Genomic DNA, 20,965 nt, shown 5'->3' on the forward strand with positions numbered 1-20,965 from the left:
TTTCCTGCAGCTGAAGCCGACGCCCAGCAGGGAGTCATCTGTGCAGCGAGCCGGCTTTAAGCTGTCACAGCGCTCTCCACGATTACGTCCACGGCCTAATGAGAGCTTCTTAACGTGACTCACCTCCTCAGCTGGCCTACATTCTTCTGCCGGCAGTCGTCATTTGTTGCCACTGCTGCGATTCAGTATCCTTGATCTGCTGAAATGCGCTCGTCTCGACTACTCTGCTGCCACTCAATGGGAGGCCAGATAAACATTCGAAAGAACTGGAGGATAAAAGTCTTTATTTGTTCTTGTATAAAGTATAACTTGCAAAAATAGAGGAAGAATACTCTGTATATAAAAGACATAAAATAATGAATGACTTGACAATATTTTGGAATTGCAGTGCTGCCACCCAGTGGCTGGTTAGAGCACGTTCAGTTCATCTGTTGAGGCTCTACAGGAGGGAAGGAGATGCCAGCTCTGGTTATAACCCGACCTTGAAGCAGAATGCTCAAACCTTTAACCCCCCTTTTTTTTTCTCCCCGTCTTTATATTTTTGGGGGTGGGATCAGACGTTAGAGGAGGCCAGGCAGGGGGCGTTTGGTGAAGAGTAGAAGTCAAGGAAGCCCTCCTCGGACAGGTGTCCGTACTCGTTGTTGTAGAAGGTCTGTCCTGACAGCTGGTTGAAGAAGCTGGGCCGCAGCCGGGAGCTGCTGGTGTTCTGACCCAGAGAACAGTGGGAGGAGGTCAGAGGCTCGGTGCTGCTGGTGCTGCTCATCCGACTGGAAGAACACAGTTTATTCATTTTTTAAACGATATAAAGTTCTGCAAGTCCTTTCATTTAAACCTGTGACATGTTTTCTGTGATTTTTGATCAATTCTTTTTGGAAAAAGAGCTCCAATCATGTTAGAAGCAAGTTTGGGTTTTTATTAGAACAGGGTCAGCCTCTTTGTCACTATTAGGAGATCAAGGAGAAACAAAGGAACATAAAAGCCTTTTTAGATAAACACCAAGGATCTTCCACATCAGTTTTGAGTCAGAGCTTCATTAGAAGTTTGCCAAAAAGCTTTTGTGTTTTAAGATGACTCATACCCTCACTCTTTTCATGCAAATCTGGTTCCTCAACTCGCAAAACTGAGAGTAAACACTGCGCCCTTTCCAATGAAGAGTGACTCCTTTCTGACCCAAACATGGCAGATCTTCAGTGAAAACATCTTTTGTAAACCATTTACTTCAATTTGTCAGTGAGTTATGAGCATGCGTCTGTCCAAAAGTCAAAACAGTTTCTTCATCTCTTGACTGTTTATGTGCATCCTTAAGGGGTTTCTTAGAGTTTCAATAACAAACCTTTTCAGGATGGCCCCCCTGTGGCTGTGCTCAAGTCTTTCAAATTCTTCCGAGGCCAGAACCATGCCGCTGTCAGTCTGGTTTTCCTGGCAGGAGACAAAGTTTCACACCAGAACAGTCAGGTGGTTGTTAAGTAATCGGCTAAACTACGGACCATTCCCACCAACGGCGGCTGTTATGGATTCAGAACTATTTGACTGAAAATTTAGCAGCTTCACTTTTCAAAAATAGGATAAAAAGCTTACTTGAGGAGCTTTGTGGGAATGCATCTCCAAAGGGAACTCCTCAAATGTCTTCACTCTGGGCTGGCACGCTTTAGCGGGCTCCAGGAAGACGCAGCCAGCAAATGGTACACAGTTGTAATACCTGTTGGAGAAACTGGTATTTTTTTTAACGGTTTAAACAAGGGATGTACAACTTTTACAACTAAATAAGCCATTTGGTGCAGCTTCTTACAGAACAAAACTCAGCGAGAGCTGCTAATTCCCACTTTATCGTTTATCGATGCTTCTTAAAGGTAGCGTTTTAATAATGCAATATTTGAATCATAAGTATTTATAATTTTCTATGTCAAAAAATTACATTTTCTTTAACCTTTAACAGCAGCACGCACACGTTCCTTTCAAAATAAAATACATCCTGCGTCAAATAAGATCCTCCTGCTGCAGCAAACTCACTTGAATTAAAAAAGCAAGAAAGTCAAACATGACATTTTCTCTTATTATGACTTTGGTTCAGTTTTATCTTTTGAAAAAATTGTAGAATCCTTTTTTAAAACCTAAACATGTAACTACAATTATATATTTTTTATACTTATAACAATATACTTTTAGTTTGAACAAGCTAATCTCATATGAAGATGTAGAAAAAAAACGGATTCCCTAAAGTTAATTTCCCAGTTTGCTCTTTTTTTGTGTGTTAATATAAGGCATCTGTAATTAAGTAAAATAAAAGTAAAAATTCAAATAAGAAAAAAAAATCAAACTGGTCAAATTTGCATTAACGCCAAATTAAAATATTAATCACTTAAACATGATTAATTATTCAAAAGAAAGAAACAGTTGAGTAAATTACAATTGAAATTAAAAAAAATCATTATGCATTTATGAACATATAACAAATTAGTTAGTCATACTGGAAATGTCTTAAATTGTCGGAAATCTGGCAAATGTGGTTGCCTAAACAAATTAAACTTCTCTGGATTCGGATGTCTCTGAGCTGAGTACCTGGTAGGCAGCGTATTGCAAGCCAGTCTCAGTTCTTCCTCAGATGCGGGGCGCGAGGAGGCCTGTGAGAAACCATCATCTTCCGAACTCTGGGATTGATTCAGAGGGTTGTACTCCTTCCCATCCTAAGAAAAATGTACCAAACAAAAGACTTTAATTTTTCCTAGTACAACTTTTCCTTGATGTTGCGTCTCCTGTAAGACTCACAGGTAGGCTGTTGTCCTGCAGTAAGTCCCCCAGAATCTGAACCAGGGCAGGAAACGGCGGCCTCTCTTTGGGCTCGCCCTGCCAACAGCCCAGCATGATTCCATATCTGCCACAAGAGGGCAGCACAGTCACGACAAAGTACCCACAAATGTATTCATGTACACGAATTTAATCCTGCCTCATTTTCTAGATGTGGGTGTCAGCTGAATGAAGGATGAGAAAAAAATTTAGTCTCACAGCTGCCTTGATGAGTTAAAGGGATTTACGGTTATAAATCCAATTTGACAGGGGAAAAAAAACACCCTATTTTATTCAGCAAATGCGGAAAGGGGAAATACATTTCCGGGGAGGCAGTCTCGGGTGCTCTCATTCTGACGCCGTCTTTTAAGCGTTTGCAAAAGTCTTCATCGATCTGCACACCCGGGTAAGGAGATGCACCTATTCGTAACAGAAAAAAGAAAAAAACCTCATCAATCAGCATGCCAAGCTTTCATTAATGTTGTTATCAAGTGATTACATTTACCAAGTGAAAAGATTTCCCAAAGCAGGACCCCAAAAGACCACACATCACTCTGACTGGTGTAGACTTTGTCAAAGATGCTTTCAGGAGCCATCCACTTTAAAGGCAGGCGAGCCTGGGAGAGCACAGAGAGGCCATGATGCAAACACAGGGGTCACTCTGTGACTATGAGCCTGAGAGGGGCCATACATTGCCTTTCCTGACGTAATCGGGGTCTTTGTAAATGTCTCTGGCCAAGCCAAAGTCGCAGATCTTCACGATGTTGTTCTCTGACAGGAGAATATTCCTGGCGGCCAGGTCTCTGTGGATACACTGCAGGCACACGCATGCATCATTACCCCTGCGGTAAGCTGTTGGATCAACTGTGTGCATGCATCACTCGTATGCAGCATCAACTAGGGGGAAAGCAGCTTTGGTGTGTTAAAATGCGTCCTGGAATGTGGCTGTGTTTGTGACTGTGTGTCACGCCGGTACCGGGACTCTGTGGAGGATCAGCAGCAGATCCCACCTGATTCCCAAAGCTGTCAACTAAATGTACTTACAGGAACTGATGGGCTTTTGTGGGTCATTTAAATGCAGCCTGTTTGCTTGAAACCCTTCCTCCATAATTATTAGCAAAGCAGCCTCTAACTTCATTATTAATCCATTCATTCTAGTTAATATGAACAATGACAAATTGAAACAATGAGGTTGCAAAAAATAAAAATATAACAAACTCAGTTCATAAAAGATTGACAAATGCGGTTACAAAACCTTAAAGACCCACTCCTATCATCTTTTGATTCATTTTTAAATTATCTTTAAAATAGTTAGTTGTACATCCACTTTCACAGCTAACTGCTATGAGTTCAGCTAACTGAAAAACATTTTAGCTGCATTCTAACCTAAATTTGTCTTTTGTATCTTTATTAATATCGAAACTTTATTGTTCACCAGCTCTGATGACATGCAAAGGATTCATTTGAAAACTGGTAACGGAAACTGTCAAATTCTTTGAATCAAACTGTTGGGGCAGTTGTAAATAGAAACAGAAGCTTTGATTTTTATTCTAAAATGGACAGTTTTCACCTAAACAAGAACAAATTATAGTGTAAAAGTATAAAAAAAAATGAAGATGATTGTTGTCCTCTTCAAATTTAAAGATGCAAAAAACTAATAGATACATAGAGAAGACAGTCTACAGTTAAAGAAAACTCCCCACTGATTGATTGTCGGGACTCCAGCTAACTTCCTCTGTGTCTCGCACATTAAGATTTCTCAGTTTATTTAATAATTTTCGACAAATAACCTTTCTGGAAGCCAGGAACTCCATCCCACGTGCCACCTGAAAGCTGTAGCAAATTAAATCTTCTATTGTCAGCGGGGTTTTCCACAAGTCCTCCACTGTAAGGGGAGTAAGAGAAAAAGAGTATAGCCATTAAAAAAATTTAAAAAACCACAGCAGGACTATGAATGAAAATGATTCCCACTCCTGATGTAACCATGACTCACTTTTCTCAACCGCACAGTTCTGATCAGGAGCCTTAGATGATGCGCTCTGAGGACTGCCGGGTGGGGAGGAGGGCACAGGAAGCGGCTGACGAGCTCTTTGGTCCGTTTGCCCCGCTTCGATCAGCCGCCTCACCTGGCTCTGGGTTTTGGGAGACCGGTCCTAAATAAGAAACAGTCTTGATGCATCATCTCCGAGATCGATAGCAAACCAGCTACTCCTTGTTTCAGGGCTATTTATGGGCTCAGAATTATGTAAATACATAAAAAAAATGTTATGCAAGAACACAAATGAGAAAAATTGACTTTTTTGCTGTTAAATACATAACAGCAAAGTCTCAGTGTCAGCTGCGTTTGGTTACCCTGTAAGGAAGGAAGAACTCTCGCTTTGCTCGCAGGAAGTTGGACAGATTCCCGTACTTGCAGTATTCCACTATCACCATGAGCGGACCTGGTGATGCACATGTTTCCAATGTTATTTCATCTGACTGTTTTTCTATAGTTTTCATGTTTCAGACATTCAGAGCATTTCTGCCCTGCTCTCTGCTGAGAAAGCCTAAGTGCAGCATTTTTAAGATACGTTTTAAGAAAATCCTATTGACACATTGTCGAAGACGTTGTTTCAGACAATTGACATGTTTCTAAAATTACAGAAAAGCTTTCATCATCTCTCAATTCAAAACAAACTTGTTGAAATTAAGATTTTCTGGACCAAAATCCTGCTTGTTGGTTAAGTCCATCAGTTTGGAAATGGGATTTTATCAAAAACAAAAGGACATAAATGTGTGTAATCGAAGACAAAGCTGGAGGTGTTTTAAGTCAGTGGACTCACCGTTTGGTTTGGTGCAGGCTCCTAACAGGTTAACCACATTAAGATGGTTCCCAATGTGAATCAGAATCTTTAGCTCTGACATTAAGGCTTTGTGTTCACTGGCTGTGGCTCCATCTGTACAAGAAAAAAAAATACACAAAGAAAAACATCACACACCGCTAGAAAAAAAAAAAGGTAAGCAACCTCTTAATGTTTATCATAATTTGATCACACAATCATACAAATTCACTCAGAACAAAACATAGATCAGAGATGAACGGCTGTGCCATGTGTGACGGATATCTTATGAGTCGGACGATAATTATACAAAGTTAACACACAAAAATACACTGCAGACCAGTATGTACTTCTGGTAGGTTTTACACCATTAAAAAATAAAATAAAAACAAGTCTATCCAAACTATGATCCTGCCTCTACCGTGCTCAACAGAAAGAAACTCATATTTATTTTATTTTTTCTCTTGATATGTTTGTGCAGTTTTAAGAACATGTTTAAATTAAGCATAATAAAAGATGGACATATTTTTTATGCTTCAAAATAAAAAAAGTCAGAGAAAGTGCATTTCTTGCAGTTATAATAGACAAAATGTTATAAAGAAAAGTTCACATTAACTGCTTTAAAAGGAAGATCAGTCAAAGAATTGGAATTTTATACAGAAAAAAGGATTTGTTCAACTGTAACTCTTTTGCTCTTGTTTTCTTCTTCCTTATTCTATTTCCTGGAGAAAAGCTTGTTCCACCCACACAAAGCCATTTTTTTTCAATTACAAAAAAGGGCGGTTAGAATTATCACTAAAACAACATTTTTTCATGTGTATATAACTCGGAGATGGATGCACATTTCAGTTCATGGTATTAGGATGTGGAATTTACTGAATATGACATTCAGACAAGGCACAAACACAATTAAATAATAAAAATGTTTACGGTCAAAAGACTGATGGGAAGCAGTTAGGTTAGCTCAAAGTGTAAATTAGTGACTTGGATATGTTTTTGGAAAGAATTACAGTTTATTTGTTGTTGTTGCTCCTTGTAGAAGGAGCAGACTTAATAAGAAAACTTTTCTTCTGTCTGACTTTAACTGTTCATAGCTTGTTTTATTTTGAAATATCTTGTACGCATAGTTAAGTTGCCATAAACAATAACTGTCTGAATCCTTATTTGTAAATGGATGCCTTCAGAATCATTAAAGTACGGTGGCCCTGAAGTGCAAATCTTATCAACAAATCACTCAACACAAAAACATATTAAAGATCACAATGACGATTAAAAAAGAAAAGCAAATAAAAGAAAAAAATATTACATTTTAAAAATCAAAAGTAAATGAAACCAAAATGTAAAAAAAAACTTCTCAGAAGATGAAAGTCAATTTCAGATGTTAAAAAAATGAAATAAAATAAGTAACTGGAAAAGATAGATACTTTGGGACATTGGTGATTGGATGATGATGTTTGAGTTTTGAAGAAGAGGGAAAGACTGAGGATGTTTTTGCTGAACTGTGGTAAAGAGTTGATTGAGCAGAGGCTGAAGCAATGAGCCTAAAGAAATCTGACAGAAGACGTTACAATTCCAAACAATTTCCAGTTGAAAGGGGGAACAAGCGTCATCCAATCAGTCATGTCCCTTTTCCAGTTTCTTATTTTATTTCATTTTTTTCAACATTTCATTTGGATTTCTGGAAATGTGTTTTTTTCGAAACATTCCCATTTATTTTGTGTCATTTTATGTAGAATTTTGTTTTGATTTTTCTAAATGTTAAGTTGTTTTTTTATTATTATTAATGGTTTTGCCTTTTTAATTGTCAGGATCATTGATATATTGTTGATGTGATTTGCACTTCAGGGCTACCTGTTGTATTTACACATTGACTTATCACAAAGTCATCAGTCCTTGACTCATTTTGATAGGTTTGTTATCATTTATACATGGACATATTATTACTAAAATGAGAAAAACCTGCATAATTCATGTAGAATGATCATTTGGCATTTTTGTGGCATTATCAACTCAACTCCGTACTGATATGAAGAAAAAATCTTTGCCTGATCAGATTTACATAAATCTTTATTTTTCAGATGTTTTCAAACAAAACGTGTGAACATAAACTGCTCTAGAATAACTTAGTTTGTGCTTCATTTCTTCATGCTCACAGTAAATAAAAACTTGCCTCTCAGAAGAAACATTTAGATGGAATTAGTGTTGAGGCGCATTTGTTTCTTTTAAGGTATTTTTCCTATAAAACATGCAGACGGTGTAGATTTGAAGGTAAATCTCACCTTTGAGCATCTTCACTGCGACTGTATCCAGACTGCTGCTCTTGCTGATACCACAGAACGAGGCTTCAATGACCTTTCCGAAGGCGCCGTGACCTAAAACCTTTCCTGCATTGAGAGGAAAGGAGAGCTTTTCACATTTAGGATTGAGATTAGAGACCTTTCACACTCAAGTGGGACAGGGAAAGAAGGAGGATCAAGAATGACACCATTTTCTAAAACGTTTCAGCTGTGAAACAGATGCTCCTCCTCAGAGCATTCTGAAAATGCTTCTCTGGAAATGAGCTCATCTTTAACATAACCACCCTACTTGACAGCACTTGGCACTGCAGGCTGTAGGATCCAGACTCATACCATTAAAAAAAAAACAGAAATATGATTGAATTTCATCTGTTTATTTACCCTAATCTGTTCCTCCTCTCCCTCACACCTCCCTTTAACACCCATCCCTTCATTCCTACTTCCATGCAAGTTTTCCCCCATTGCTCACCCAGCCGGAGTCTGTCTCTGGAGATCTCCCACTGTGACGAGTCATAGGGCAGGTATTCACACTGTTCGTCCAGCGGCACCTCCCCTGGGTCCATTATAATAGACAGATAGCCTGTCTTTATGTCCGCTGGGTTAACCTGCCGTTACAGGATGCAGAGTCAATATGAGTTCAGGATGAGTTGAAGGATGGTGGGTATTACACAGGAGGTGCATGAGCTCACATAAGCACAGGTCAGTGGATAAAAGAGCACTTATCAATTTCTAAAGAGCAGCCCAATCTTCTGACAGATAGCTTCATTTTCAATCCAGGAAATGGGTCGAAAAGGCCTGATCTTCCTTCACATTTTACAAATTCTCACCATTTTTGCTAAATGTATTGCAGCCTGGAAATCCTGATTAATACACCATGATGAAGGTTTACATAAAGATTTTAACTTAAACCAAAATCTGAACCATGAAGTTTCCAGCCCAAGAGATTTAAAGCTGTTTTCTTTTATTGGAAATTAATTTTAAAGGAAAGTTGATGTTCACAAATATTACATTGATTGTTTTCAAAAAGTAGTTGTTTTTATTGATAATACAATAAAATATCTTTGATGTAAAAAATAATTTTTGACGAATAAAATGAAAAATGGCTGGAGTGCAGACAGCAGAAGTGGCTGAGCAAACTTTTGGCGACTCAAGGACTGACATGATATTAAACATTTTGTTTCCATAGAGGAAAACAGAGATAGAAAAAGTGGCTTTGCTGCTCTGCAACATCGGCTCAAACAAACCCAGTTTTTAAGTCTCAATGGAGTATACAGCAAAAGCTGAAGGTTTCCGTTTGCATTGAACATTTTAGTCCAACTGTCATTGTTTATTTTTTATATTTTTGCTGGATAATTAAACGGGGATAATAAATTTAAAAAAAGAAAGTTGTGTGATTTACATTCAGGTGTAACGTCCCCCTGTCTGTCTTTTTTTATTTTTTACACAGTCATGATTTACTTATGTACAATTTCAAATAGGTGATGGTACTCCAGCCTCAGAGACACAAACAGAAAGCTCTCTGACCCGTTTGACATTGCAGAAGATGAGGATGAGCAGAAGCCAGAAGAATACAGCGATGACTCCGGTCCCGATGAGAATCACGATCTCCACGTTGGCCCTGTCGTTTGATCCTCAACGCACAAAAAGGATAAGACAGGGAGACAGCCACGAGCATTAAAACACATAAAAGATAGTTACATGTTGACTCTGAAGCCAATTTTTTGTGATTTGTAAAAATGATGTTATTAGAATTTGTGCTTTAAAGGGAAAACTTTTATGACATAAAGGAGACATTCTTACAATAAAAAGCAACAAAAGAGCAATTTTGAATCCTTTTGACAAAATTGACAGATTAAAGATGTTTTGCAGATTAAAAATTAAACTGGTTTTTGCTATGAAACAATCTTGAAAGAATGAGTCCTCACGGATATGCTTTAGTATATTCTAAATTGTATTTTCCTAGTGATTAATTTTAAAAATAAATTTTATTGATTTCAATTTTAAAATGTTGCTTTAATTACAACAAGTAATAATCTTCTCTTTGACGTTGAAATCTCGTTCAAGGTCAACTCTTATTTTATCCCTGAGGGCCTTTGACTTTCCTTCGATGACTGCATGTGTGAACCTGTCTCACCGATGACCCTGACGGCGGCTGAGGAGTGGACACAGCCTCGCTGGTTGCAGGCGGTGCAGGTGTAGAGACCGGCGTCCTCCTCCCTCACTCGCTGGATGCTCAGCGTGCGGTTGGAATTCTGCAGCTGGATCCCTGTGGGAGAAGCACGAGATGCTGATGGATAAGGCTGAGTTTCAAAGAAACCTCCATCCGCTTTCATGCCATAAAAGTCAGTGGTATTTCCAATGGAATTCTGAGGGTTTTGTGGCACAGCATCCCACTTTCATACCAAGGAGCCCTGCAAATCAAATATGTGGTGAATCCTAATTTATATACTTTCCACTCTTTTGGGGCTGCTGGAGCCTATCCCATCTACTATTAGACAAGGCCGGGTGCACCCTGGACGGTTCTCAAGTCCATCGCAGAGACACGTAACCAGACACCCTCATGTTCACACACTGAAGGGCAGTTTAAAAACCTATGAAGAATGTCTTGGACTGTGGGAGGAAGTTGAAGAAAATCCACACATGCGTGAGGACAACATGCAAACTCCACATCACTCTTCCACTTTTGGCTTCTCCCATCAGGGGTCGCCACAGCGAACAAGTCGCATGGTAAATTTGGCAATGTTTTACGCCGGATGCCCTTCCTGACGCAACCTTCTCTAACCGGGCTTGGAACCGGCAGAGGTAGAGAAGGGAACAGGGAGCAGCCTGGAGTCGAACCCGGGTTTCACGGACGGAAGGCGCCGCAAACCAGCACGAGCTAAACTGGTTTTTGGTATGCAAACTCCACATAATAATAATAATAATAATGGATTGGATTTATCTGCGCTTTTCAAGACACCCAAAGCGCTTACATTATGTCCATTATTCATTCACTCCTCATTCATACTTGGTGATGGTAAGCTACAGTTGTAGCCACAGCTGCCCTGGGGCAGACTGACAGAGGCGTGGCTGCCATTTTGCGCCTACGGCCCCTCTGACCATCACCGGGATCATTCATGCGCATTCACACACCAGTGGAGCCACACTGGAGGCAAGGAGGGTGAAGTGTCTTGCCCAAGGACACAACGACATTTTGGCTGGTGGGAGCGGGGATCGAACCGCCAACCCTTCGATCATTGGACGACCTGCTCAACCACCTGAGCCACTGTCGCCCCACATGGAAAGGAACCAGCCAGGACTTGATCCAGAGTCATGAGGGAAGAGTGCTAACCACTACACCACTGTTCTCCTAACATTTAAAGAATAGAAAAACTGAGTGGTGATGAGTAGAAGATGTTGGACAGCAGTTTTATGTTGGTTTCAGTTCTTTCACAGCTGTTTTTTATTTATTCTTTTTGCATAAATACACTGAAAAGTCAAGTTGGTCTTGAACAGCTATCATAATATACTTTACTATGTAAAGACTCACTCCAATGAAAATGTATTTTTGGTGTTTTTACAAATTCTTGAGGGATTTCTTTATGATGGAGAACAGAGAAGAACAGAATTAAGCTTAAAAATGCATTTCTGAGTATTTCTTTTTTCAAATTGGAGTAAACCAAGAGCAGACAGGTGTGACGTAGAAGCTACTACAGCAAGCCACAAGCTCAGTGTTCCAATCCACTTGCAGATAAATAGATCCATATACGTCTTTATTTTCTTCATCTAAGCTGGCAACTGGCTCTAAACTAAACAGCTGAATGGCTCTGACATTGCTCACCGTTTTTGTTGCAACAGTAGTGTTGGGTGGTTTGAGTTGGTGGTTTGAGGGGCTGTAAGCTAGCGAGAAAGACTGTAAACAAAGGCATGATGGGAAATGGGGGTGGGTTTGCGCGTTAAAGTAATCAATAAGTAAAGATTACCACAAAATGATCTTTTTTTCATGATTGTATGAGCAGATACACTGGGTTGTGTGACGTCAGCCATTGGTTTGCATTGGACTGATGTTTCCTCTTCATGAAACCTAAAGTTCCTCTGAGCCCTAGTTATTTTTGTCTTCAGAAAAGTTTCAAACAGGAAGTAGAAGTGTTGATGCTGTCTAATGAATCTCTCCTGGTTGTTGTGAATGTGTGGTAAACTTGAGTACCTGACATTTGGTGGAGAGGCTGATTATCTTTGAACCAGGACAGCCATGGCAGAGGTCTGCCCTCCACGTCGCACTCCATTCTCAGGGACTCGGTCACGTTCACCGTCTGGTTGGTGAGGCTGCGTTTGTAGCGCGGCGCCTCCAGGGCTGCAGGCGGAGAACACACAGGAGAAAATCTGTGGTGTGTTGTGCCGACGTGGATGTGTGTGACATTTACCAAACCCTCTCTCAATGTTGAGGTGGGGGTGGGGTTATAAAAACATTGAAAAATCCCATTAAAATCTATGTCTGTCCTCCAGGCAGTGATGCAGAGTTACCACGCAACTTGACTTAAGTGTTTGCTTGGAGCGTATCAGCTGTTTTCTGTCACCTCTCATTTATTTGCAGATGCCTTAGACTGACTTCACACGAATGGATGTGGGCACGGAGCTGCGTGGGCATCTCTTTGTGTGTGTGTTTGTGCTGTAATCCTCCTGCATCTCAGTTCCAGCTCCTCTGCTCTGACCCATGTGTAATTCTGCTGCAGAGGACAGAGCTTTCCTCTATAATTAACTATGGCTGGAGTGACTATATATGTGGGATGTTGTGTGTATCTCTGTCAGGGGCTTTCATCCCCTTGTTTTTCCTCACCTCTGACAAAGATGTATCTGAACAGACAATGTTTCTCCCCGCTGCGTCTGCTCCGAGCCCTGCAGACGTAATGCCCCTTATCTTGCAGCTGTGCGGATTCGATGGAAAAATTCAACGCCCAGCTGTTGGTTTGCTCCTGAAAGGAGGGCTGGCCCTGGAGCAGTTTGGCGTAAAGGTGCACGCTCCTGCAGTCCAGCTCCTGGGGCTTGTCCTGCTGGTCCTGCAGAGCCTGTAGGTTCAGGAGGTACCACTGCAGCTGATCGTGGGTGTAGTTGTCAGCTGTGCAGCGCAAAGACACACTCTCCTGCTCCAGGGGATCTTCAGAGGGATGAACAGTCAGACTGAAGCCCTCAGGTATGGCTTTAATGATCGGGAAAACAACAGCAGAGCAGTAAGACAAAGATTGGCACGGCACAGAGCTAAGAACTAGGATAAATCCACCCAAACCACAACAAGAATAACGGAAAAAGGGAAGATTTTCACTTCAGTCTCCATGATATTCAAATCATAAAACCCTTTTATTATATATACAACTGTTTTGTTGGCATGAATTGACTACTAAAAATTGAGAATTGTCATTAGAGAACACTACGTGGATCCTTCAAAGACTCCAATTTAAATTATGTTGTCATGTTTTTAAGATGTTGTTATGGCATTTTTCTGATGATGGAGGACACATTTATAGAAAATTAAGATTAAAATTGAATTTCTGAGTATTTCTTTATTTATAAAGTTTTAAAAAGTGCTTCTTTGTTACAAAGAACATACACAAGCCCCTTGCTCTGCTCCATTCTGATGCATCCACTTGTAGACGAGTAGATCCATGAACGCCTTTGTTTTCTTTTTCTGAGTGGACATCTGACTTCAAGCTGTCCAGCTGGAAAGCTTCAATATTGCTCACCAATTTTCTATGGCATCGGTGATGTTAGGTTGGGGTTGTGAGGGGCTGTAAGCTAGTGAGAGAGAGTGTAAAACAGAGCACTCCCAGCAACGGGAAGAGGGGCGGGGTTTCTCCTCACCAACAGTCCTGCCCACAACTTAGAGGTACATTTCTGATGAACCACTGCTGGTCTGCAGTAACCATGTCACAGAAAACGAGACAGGTTTTTGGGTTTAGGCTAAAAACAACATCTTTAAAATGAAGAGACTATTGGAGAACAATTTTAAAATAGATCAAAAAGATGATCAGTTTTGGACTTTAAATGCTTTTCATGATATCTTTAAACTGATGTTTTGTCAGTCAAAAGTGATAAACTGAGAAGAACTAGTTTGAGCCTTCTGATATGGAATTTTTGAATTATTTTACACTAAAAAATAACCGTACATTTTTCTTACCTGCTAATTTTTAAGAAAATTGGACAAAAACATTATATATGTTAGAGAATTATAAAACAGTTTTTGGATTTCATGAGCATGTTTTGACCAAACCATGTTGCCTTATAACAAAAAACAAATTTAACAAGGAAAAAAGTGAACGAACTGTAAACAAAACACTTACTCGTCACATAAAAGTAGATAAGACGCTCGTCTTTGCCAACTTTGTTTTCAGCCGAACACTTGTACATGACAGAAACGCTGGCGTTGCGAATGTGAAGCCTGCTCACTATCTGTGGGTCAAGACAAAGAACAATTAGGCCCCACATTCATCCAGAGGAAGAGCGCCGACACTAAAGGGAAGTGCAGTCAGCTCTCATGTTGTCCTTTGCAGGCCGAAACAAATCAGATTCACTTTGACACAGCAACAAGAGGGGAACTCACTTAGGTGTGACTGCAAAAGTGGGATGTTTACATGTGTGAGCATGTGTACTCAAGTGGGAAAGACTTCCTTGAGGCTGGAGGTTTATAAATGTACTGCCGTTGTGCGTGCTTCTAAGATATGTTTATAAGCAGTCCTCACAGGAAGCCTGCAGAGGAAGGCTGTTCTAAATATTTCTACAGTGGAAATGGCTCTCGGTTGAGCAATTCTGTCACGGAGCTCCAAATTTTGGACACTCACATGGAAGCATCAAAGTTCAGGGACGGCCTCACCTGTTTGTGGGCATTCATCATAAGAACAAAAACACTGCAGACAGACCTTTTGCCGTTTATCCACCACTTCCACCGACGTCTCAACAGATTCAATTTCATTTATGTTGTTTCCTGTATCGATGCGCTGCCAGTTCTGACAGTTTGCAATCCCATCACTCCGGCCTTTCCTGTAGAGAAGACACATTCATGACATCTCCCCTAATTGAAATGTGCAACAGAAAGTGGACAGAGGGCAAGAATTCACAAACCACATCCTGATGTGAGGACTTGCTTTTTAAATCTGCTCGCGTCTCAGAGTTTAGGCAATTACGATAAATGTCTTTGCAACTAATGTAAAAACACCCTCGCTTCTGTCACGGCAATCCACAGCGTGAAGATCATAGCAGAGCTAATGAAACATGAAATGGAAATTTGACTCTGAAATTTTTGCCTAAAGACAACTGCTCTGCATTAGGAGACGATAACGAGGGTCAGTTTCATCTTTCTCTCTTCATAATCCATCCTTACATTCTCTGTGGCTGATTCATCCCTCCCAAGGTTGTGGCCAGGGGGGAGAGTTGGGGTTGGAGCCTGTGCCATCTGTCACACATGCATTTTTTTTCTTTGCATTGTGGAAGTGAGCCAGAAAACTTGGGGGAGAAAAAAACTCTCAGACGCATATGTAAAACCTTTAAACTGACACTTAAGGGCTAACACTACCCTAAATGATTTATGTAAACTAGGTATCGTCTACATTTGTTAACAAATTAGAGTTAGGGTAAGTAAAGTAAAAGAGTAAAGCATAAGGAAAATAATTTTGGGGGGAAAAACACAAGGGGAATTTTAGTATGCTAGCAAAATAAGCAAATACTTTTATTTGCCTGTTTTTTTCATGAGAAGGACCATTTACTATAATGCTATCATGGGAAAACAAGTTTTTTCCGTTCTAAATTTAAAATGGTATAACCTATGGTTAGGCATACATGTGCTACTTTGTGTTTAGTCTAAAGACAAATTGAAATTAATTTGAGGGTCATTTATGGCCTGGCACTGAGGGCTAACAGTCGCTGGTGATGCCAAGACTGAAAAAGACGGTAAAATATTATCTTAATGGTCATCGCATGCCCCCATCTAAAGCATTCTTACTGACAAGAAAATGTGAGATCATTTGTTATCAGGAAACGTGCATAGAGCAAACACATTTTTTTACACTAGTAGTAATTACACTCAATCATGTCACTCACTGTTATTGGAAAATGACTGTAATTGCAAATAAAACTTGAATGTCTGAGTACAGGTTTGTATTTTGAGGGGTTTATTGTTAAAAGTTTGTAATCAGAACTCCCATTATCCAGCCAATCGCTCCACAAAAGAAAATGTTGACATCTTGAATATTTTATCTGCCACAGAGTATCACTGTTGGTAATTCTGGGTTGTCACCATTAATAATTGCCACATATTTCTTTTATCATGTTAAACCTTTTTTTTTCAAACTAGTATGTTGCAAATGTATTATTGGTACTTTTTAAACAATCACCACCACAAATTAATGCCAGTATCTTAATTGTTTTCCTGATAACAGTCATAGTTAGATTTTTTTTTTTTTTTTTTTTTACAAATAATATATATTTTGCACTCATAACTCAATATGGGCAAATTGCTCAAAACATCCCATTTGTGTTTTCACATTAATTCAAGAAGAAGAGCTCAACCATCCATTAATAGTGACTGAAAACATTTTACCATTTTAGACTCAAATGAGTAAAGTGTCACGGCTAGGAAAGAAACAGTGCAGATGTACATTTTTATCATTTATTTTGGGTCACAGTTTATTGTTCTGGATTTAATACCAGACTACAAATTAAAATGTGTAACTAATGATTTTTATTCACAAGCAATCCATGTTTTAGCAGCACGTATACTACAAGAGATGAATTAGTAATAAATAACATTTTTATTCTATTTCTTCAATACGTGTGTTTGTTCTTGTGTACCCCTTTGCTGAAAATCACAAAGGCAGTGGTCGTCAACAACAGGACTGTGTGGGCAGACTAATGTCCTTACAATAAAAAGTGGATGGTTCCTAACAGACTCCTTCAACAGCAAAAGCCCAAACCTAATATCCTTAAAGTAAACTCATGACACTTTGCAACTAACACTTCGAAGACTCCAAGGATCCAGGATAAGAGCTTTTCTTTTTTACCAATAACAACTACAAACTTGAGACTATTGAAAAGGTAAGAACAACTTTGCATCAGCTGGTGTCCATGAAACGTCCCATTGGATGCACAGTTTGTGACAAAGACGATGAAGCGGGCAACATGAGGTGAAGTTGGGCCTAAGCAGGTTGTGTTTCCTGTCAGAACAGGTCAGATGTTTAGCAACTGAACTCATTTTGCAGGATCACACAAAGAGGTTGAAACACTAGGAACAATCTGAACCTGCACTCTGAGACTCACTGAAGCAATAAAGGTAAACAGGGATGTCAAAAGAATTCAGATAACGAATAGTTTTAAATATACCCCTGATGGGTAAAAATGTACCTGGCTTATGTGATTGTCATAAAGTATATCAGGAGTTTTGCCTTAATTTGAATTAATTTCAACTTCAAATTCATGAAAGAAATTAAACAAAAATGAAACCAATCATTCATTTTTTTCTCCTTGAACTCCACTTTGAAGTGAGTGATGTTTTCTAAAGGAATCCCCTTTTCCATTGTTCTGGTCAACTTGAGAATGAAGCGATTGATTAAGTAATTAAACTTTAGAACCGAGTAAAGCATAAAGAACTTTGTATTAGTAGCAGTAAAAAATATCGTCTCTGAAGAGGCAAAAAAAGTAGAATAGGTGATGAAGATGGTGCAGCGGTTCAGGCAGTTTTTACTACATAAATAAAACTACATACTTTTTTCTCTTCTTTATTCTATAAAACTCTGTGTTGGTCTGGAGATACTGTGCCTCAGCTTTTGTGTTCATTTTTCAAACAGTTTGTTATCATAGTTTTGGCAACACTTCCTGCTTTGTCTTTTATTTTGACATCAGACTTCCTGTTTTACCTTTCTCAACGTGGTTAGTTCTACCACCAAAGTTAATAGCATTGGCTTCACCTGTGTGTTCTTCAAACAGCCGTGCCTTCATGCTACTCTGCTAGTTTGACTGCCTCAAAGCTCCAGCTCTGATCACAAACCCGTAAACTGATCTATCTACTGGATCTTCTGCTTTCCGGATCTATTTCCCTTTTGGATTCTGCCAACAAGACCTCTGGATTTGGTTCAGACCACGGACAAGGATTTTGGATTATCAGATGTATTTCTTCTTCATCCACTCCTGCCTTGGACATCCTTCTCCGCTTTGCACCATCAAATTCTGCAGAATTGTCCCCCATTCTTCTCCACAGTAAGCTCATCCTCCACTGAGTACATACCCCCCCAAACTTGACTGTCATTGACCTGCTCCACCTGTCTTCCTAAAGCACCCTTTTGAGTGTTTCCTGCCACCTGAAGCCCATCCTCACTACCTTCACCAAGTTCTTCAATCAATCTATTTCACTTTATTAGGATCTATGATTGGGCTTCACAAAGGTGTGAGTTCTGTCTTTTTGTCCCATTCAGTCCACTTTCTACCGTTTCCAAAACTGTAATTAATGTCATTTACACAAAAGAGTTTCTCACAGTTGGGTCTGGGTGTTGTTCAGAACACAGGGGCCCCAGGTTCTCCAATACCAGCTTATGTCTGGAGTGGGAACACCGTAAGAGGTGCATGTGAGCGTCTGGCTGCTGCCACTGGGGTACGGACTGGACGGATCTGCTGCTTCCTTCTCGTGGATCTGTGGGGGAACTGAGAAATGGGAAAACCGGTAAGTTAATACATCTAACTTGTGATTAAACGTGTCTGTTGCAAATGTGGAGGAACTACACTGTTCATTGTAGCAGAGATAAACAAAATATATATTAATAAGATTTGGTGTCTGTTTGGAGTTAGTTGGAGCAAAAATGAGTGTTTTGATGGGGTTAAAGGCTAGAAAACTTTAAATTGACAAACATAATGTCTAAAACAATGTCTAAGATGCATTATACAATCTGATTATCTAGAAGGCCAAAAAAAGGCGGGATTATTGGGGTATCAGTCAGGTCACAGAAACAAACCAAAGTGGATTTTAAGATAAATTTGTTATTAACTGTTAAAAGGAAATTATCTTAATCAGTATCTCTTTTTTTAAAAATAATTGTTGTTCCATTTTGTTTGATATTTCCCACTAAAGTGGGAGGGACTGCTTTGCACGTACCGTTGACCAGCAGCGTGATGTTGAGCCTCCTCTCCAGCATAGCTGCACTGTTTTTCAGCACCACTGTATAAAACCCAGAATCCTCCTGACAAACCTCCTTAATCTCCAAAGCATGGTTAGAGTGCATCCTCAGCCTTTTCATCTTGAACTCCGGCCGTTGGTTTATCAGCTCACCATTTTTATACCTGTACACAAAACACACACACGCGTCGCTCAGGTGCTTTGCCCCAAAATTAATCTCTAAATTGCTGCCATGTAAAGCAAAGTTCTCCTTTAGATGTCTCCTTGCATTCATGATTACTCTGGAGAGTCTCCTCTTACCATTTTGTTTCAGGTGTGGGGAAAGCAGACACGTTCACTTGTAATTTGAAAGATTTTTGCCCAGCAGTTGCCTCCATAAGCGGTGAATTTCTGTAGTCAAGACTGATGAATGGTCTTTCTGGAATAAGAAGCATTTGCTTGTTTACAAAGGTGTTTATTTCTTTCACATCTTAAAATCCAACGATCAAACCATCTGCTGCCATGGGACCGAGAGCTAATTTTGGTACAGATTTGCTCCGCCAACAGTGCTCTGGCTCATTTAGGGTTTTCTGCGCAGAAAACGCACAACTCGGTGAAGCAAACAAAGCAAAACATAAACTTAAGTAATGGCCGATAAAAAGTGATAGAAATTCCTGTAATGCTGGGATAATCTGAGAGTTTGACAGCTTGACATTTCTGGGAGTTGGTGTTAAAAGATGGCTGATAAAGTCCAACTATCTGCAAACGTTTGACACACAAGCTCGTAGAGTTGAAACAGATTTTATGTTGAAGCCCAAAAAGAATTTAACAGGCTGTTTTTACAAAATAAAAAAAGGTATAATGTGCATTTAAAGCAAGCCACTGTTTCATTAAGAGCTCAATTTATTTTGAAAGTAATGGAAAAAAATTAAACATGCAACACTTTACCTTTTTAAAAAAGTAATTTATCAACTCATGATCAGATTGTAGATGTTGAATAAGTACTGTTCTGATTATAAAATTGTCTTTTCTTTTTTTAAATGTCATCAATTTTTAATTAAACACACATGCTTTGTATACACAAGCCCAATATTCAACTAGAGTTATGAAGGGCTTCCCTTTATTACTCTAGATTTCTATTAACATAGAAAAAGGTTCAAGCATAAAAAAACACATTTGTTGGGCTTTTTTGAAGGGTAGGAAAAATTGATTTGATTTAGAGAAAATATGCTTCATTTCAATTTGTATTACCTTTCTTTAAGATTGAATGTACCGGTATTCTGATCCCTGCATATGGTATTTTAAAAACAATTGCTTTATTAAAAAATTGAATTCTTTTGTTCACACAAATTAGTATTTCATGGCCAGCATTTTGTGGCCCCTAATTTGTATTTTAGTACAATCAATTCTTATACTACATAGTGATTAAGAAATGCTCATTTTTGACCACAAATTATTAATTCAAGGGTACTATTTATTTATTTAGGGCTCCATAGATACTAACTTGGATAAATTAAAACTGCTTGGATGAACCCCAAATTACACCGATGTGCTTCTTGTTGTGGAAGGAGTTCATTCAAACCCAAACTGAGAACGACAAACTCACTAAAGCCTTAATCAACCCTCTCCATTCTTCTTGAGTGTCTGCAGATTTGATCTGTTTTATTGTTCATTTTCTAAAAGTTGTTGTCAAATTCAGTCGGGGGCTGTGGATTGATTCCAGACTGCTCACCATGAACTATGACCTGGGTCTGTACAGTTTGTGAGCTCTCCATGCTGGTGACGTTGCAGACGTAGGGCCCGGTATCCGTGACGTTGACGCTGTAGATGGTCAGGACATGGACGGCGGCTGTGGCGTGAGACAAAGGTTCTCGGTTCTGCTTGGTCTCCACCCCGCTGTTCTTCTGCTGGTGAGAAGCATGACTGTCAGTGCACATCATTATTATTATCACTAAAGG

General features: G+C 39.4%; 1 protein-coding gene and 1 long non-coding RNA gene across 5 annotated transcripts in view; one reads left to right on the plus strand and one right to left on the minus strand.

Moving 5' to 3' along the window:
- Positions 1-267: 267 nt before the first annotated feature.
- The window catches only part of flt4 (fms related tyrosine kinase 4), a 75,963-nt gene continuing 55,265 nt past the window's right edge, over positions 268-20,965 (minus strand). For 2 of the 4 annotated variants that reach the window (XM_023958954.1, XM_023958953.1), the window contains 24 exons: positions 20,740-20,914; positions 19,329-19,446; positions 19,008-19,192; positions 18,394-18,559; positions 14,791-14,911; positions 14,215-14,323; positions 12,717-13,076; positions 12,087-12,233; positions 10,035-10,166; positions 9,425-9,531; positions 8,370-8,505; positions 7,883-7,987; positions 5,607-5,720; positions 5,137-5,225; positions 4,778-4,937; positions 4,575-4,669; positions 3,476-3,598; positions 3,290-3,401; positions 3,105-3,204; positions 2,767-2,872; positions 2,560-2,684; positions 1,579-1,699; positions 1,334-1,419; positions 268-767 (listed from right to left, as the gene is read on the minus strand). In XM_023958954.1, the coding sequence (XP_023814722.1) occupies positions 554-767; positions 1,334-1,419; positions 1,579-1,699; positions 2,560-2,684; positions 2,767-2,872; positions 3,105-3,204; positions 3,290-3,401; positions 3,476-3,598; positions 4,575-4,669; positions 4,778-4,937; positions 5,137-5,225; positions 5,607-5,720; positions 7,883-7,987; positions 8,370-8,505; positions 9,425-9,531; positions 10,035-10,166; positions 12,087-12,233; positions 12,717-13,076; positions 14,215-14,323; positions 14,791-14,911; positions 18,394-18,559; positions 19,008-19,192; positions 19,329-19,446; positions 20,740-20,914 (3,306 nt within the window). In that variant the 3' untranslated portion in view covers positions 268-553. 4 annotated transcript variants of the gene reach the window in all.
- LOC110015764 lies at positions 17,640-18,506 on the plus strand. Its single transcript, XR_002291020.1, has 3 exons — positions 17,640-18,118; positions 18,195-18,303; positions 18,417-18,506. It is a non-coding gene; the product is annotated as an uncharacterized LOC110015764 (long non-coding RNA).

This window comes from Oryzias latipes, chromosome 10 (assembly GCF_002234675.1).
Source record: "Oryzias latipes chromosome 10, ASM223467v1".
NCBI lineage: Eukaryota > Metazoa > Chordata > Actinopteri > Beloniformes > Adrianichthyidae > Oryzias > Oryzias latipes.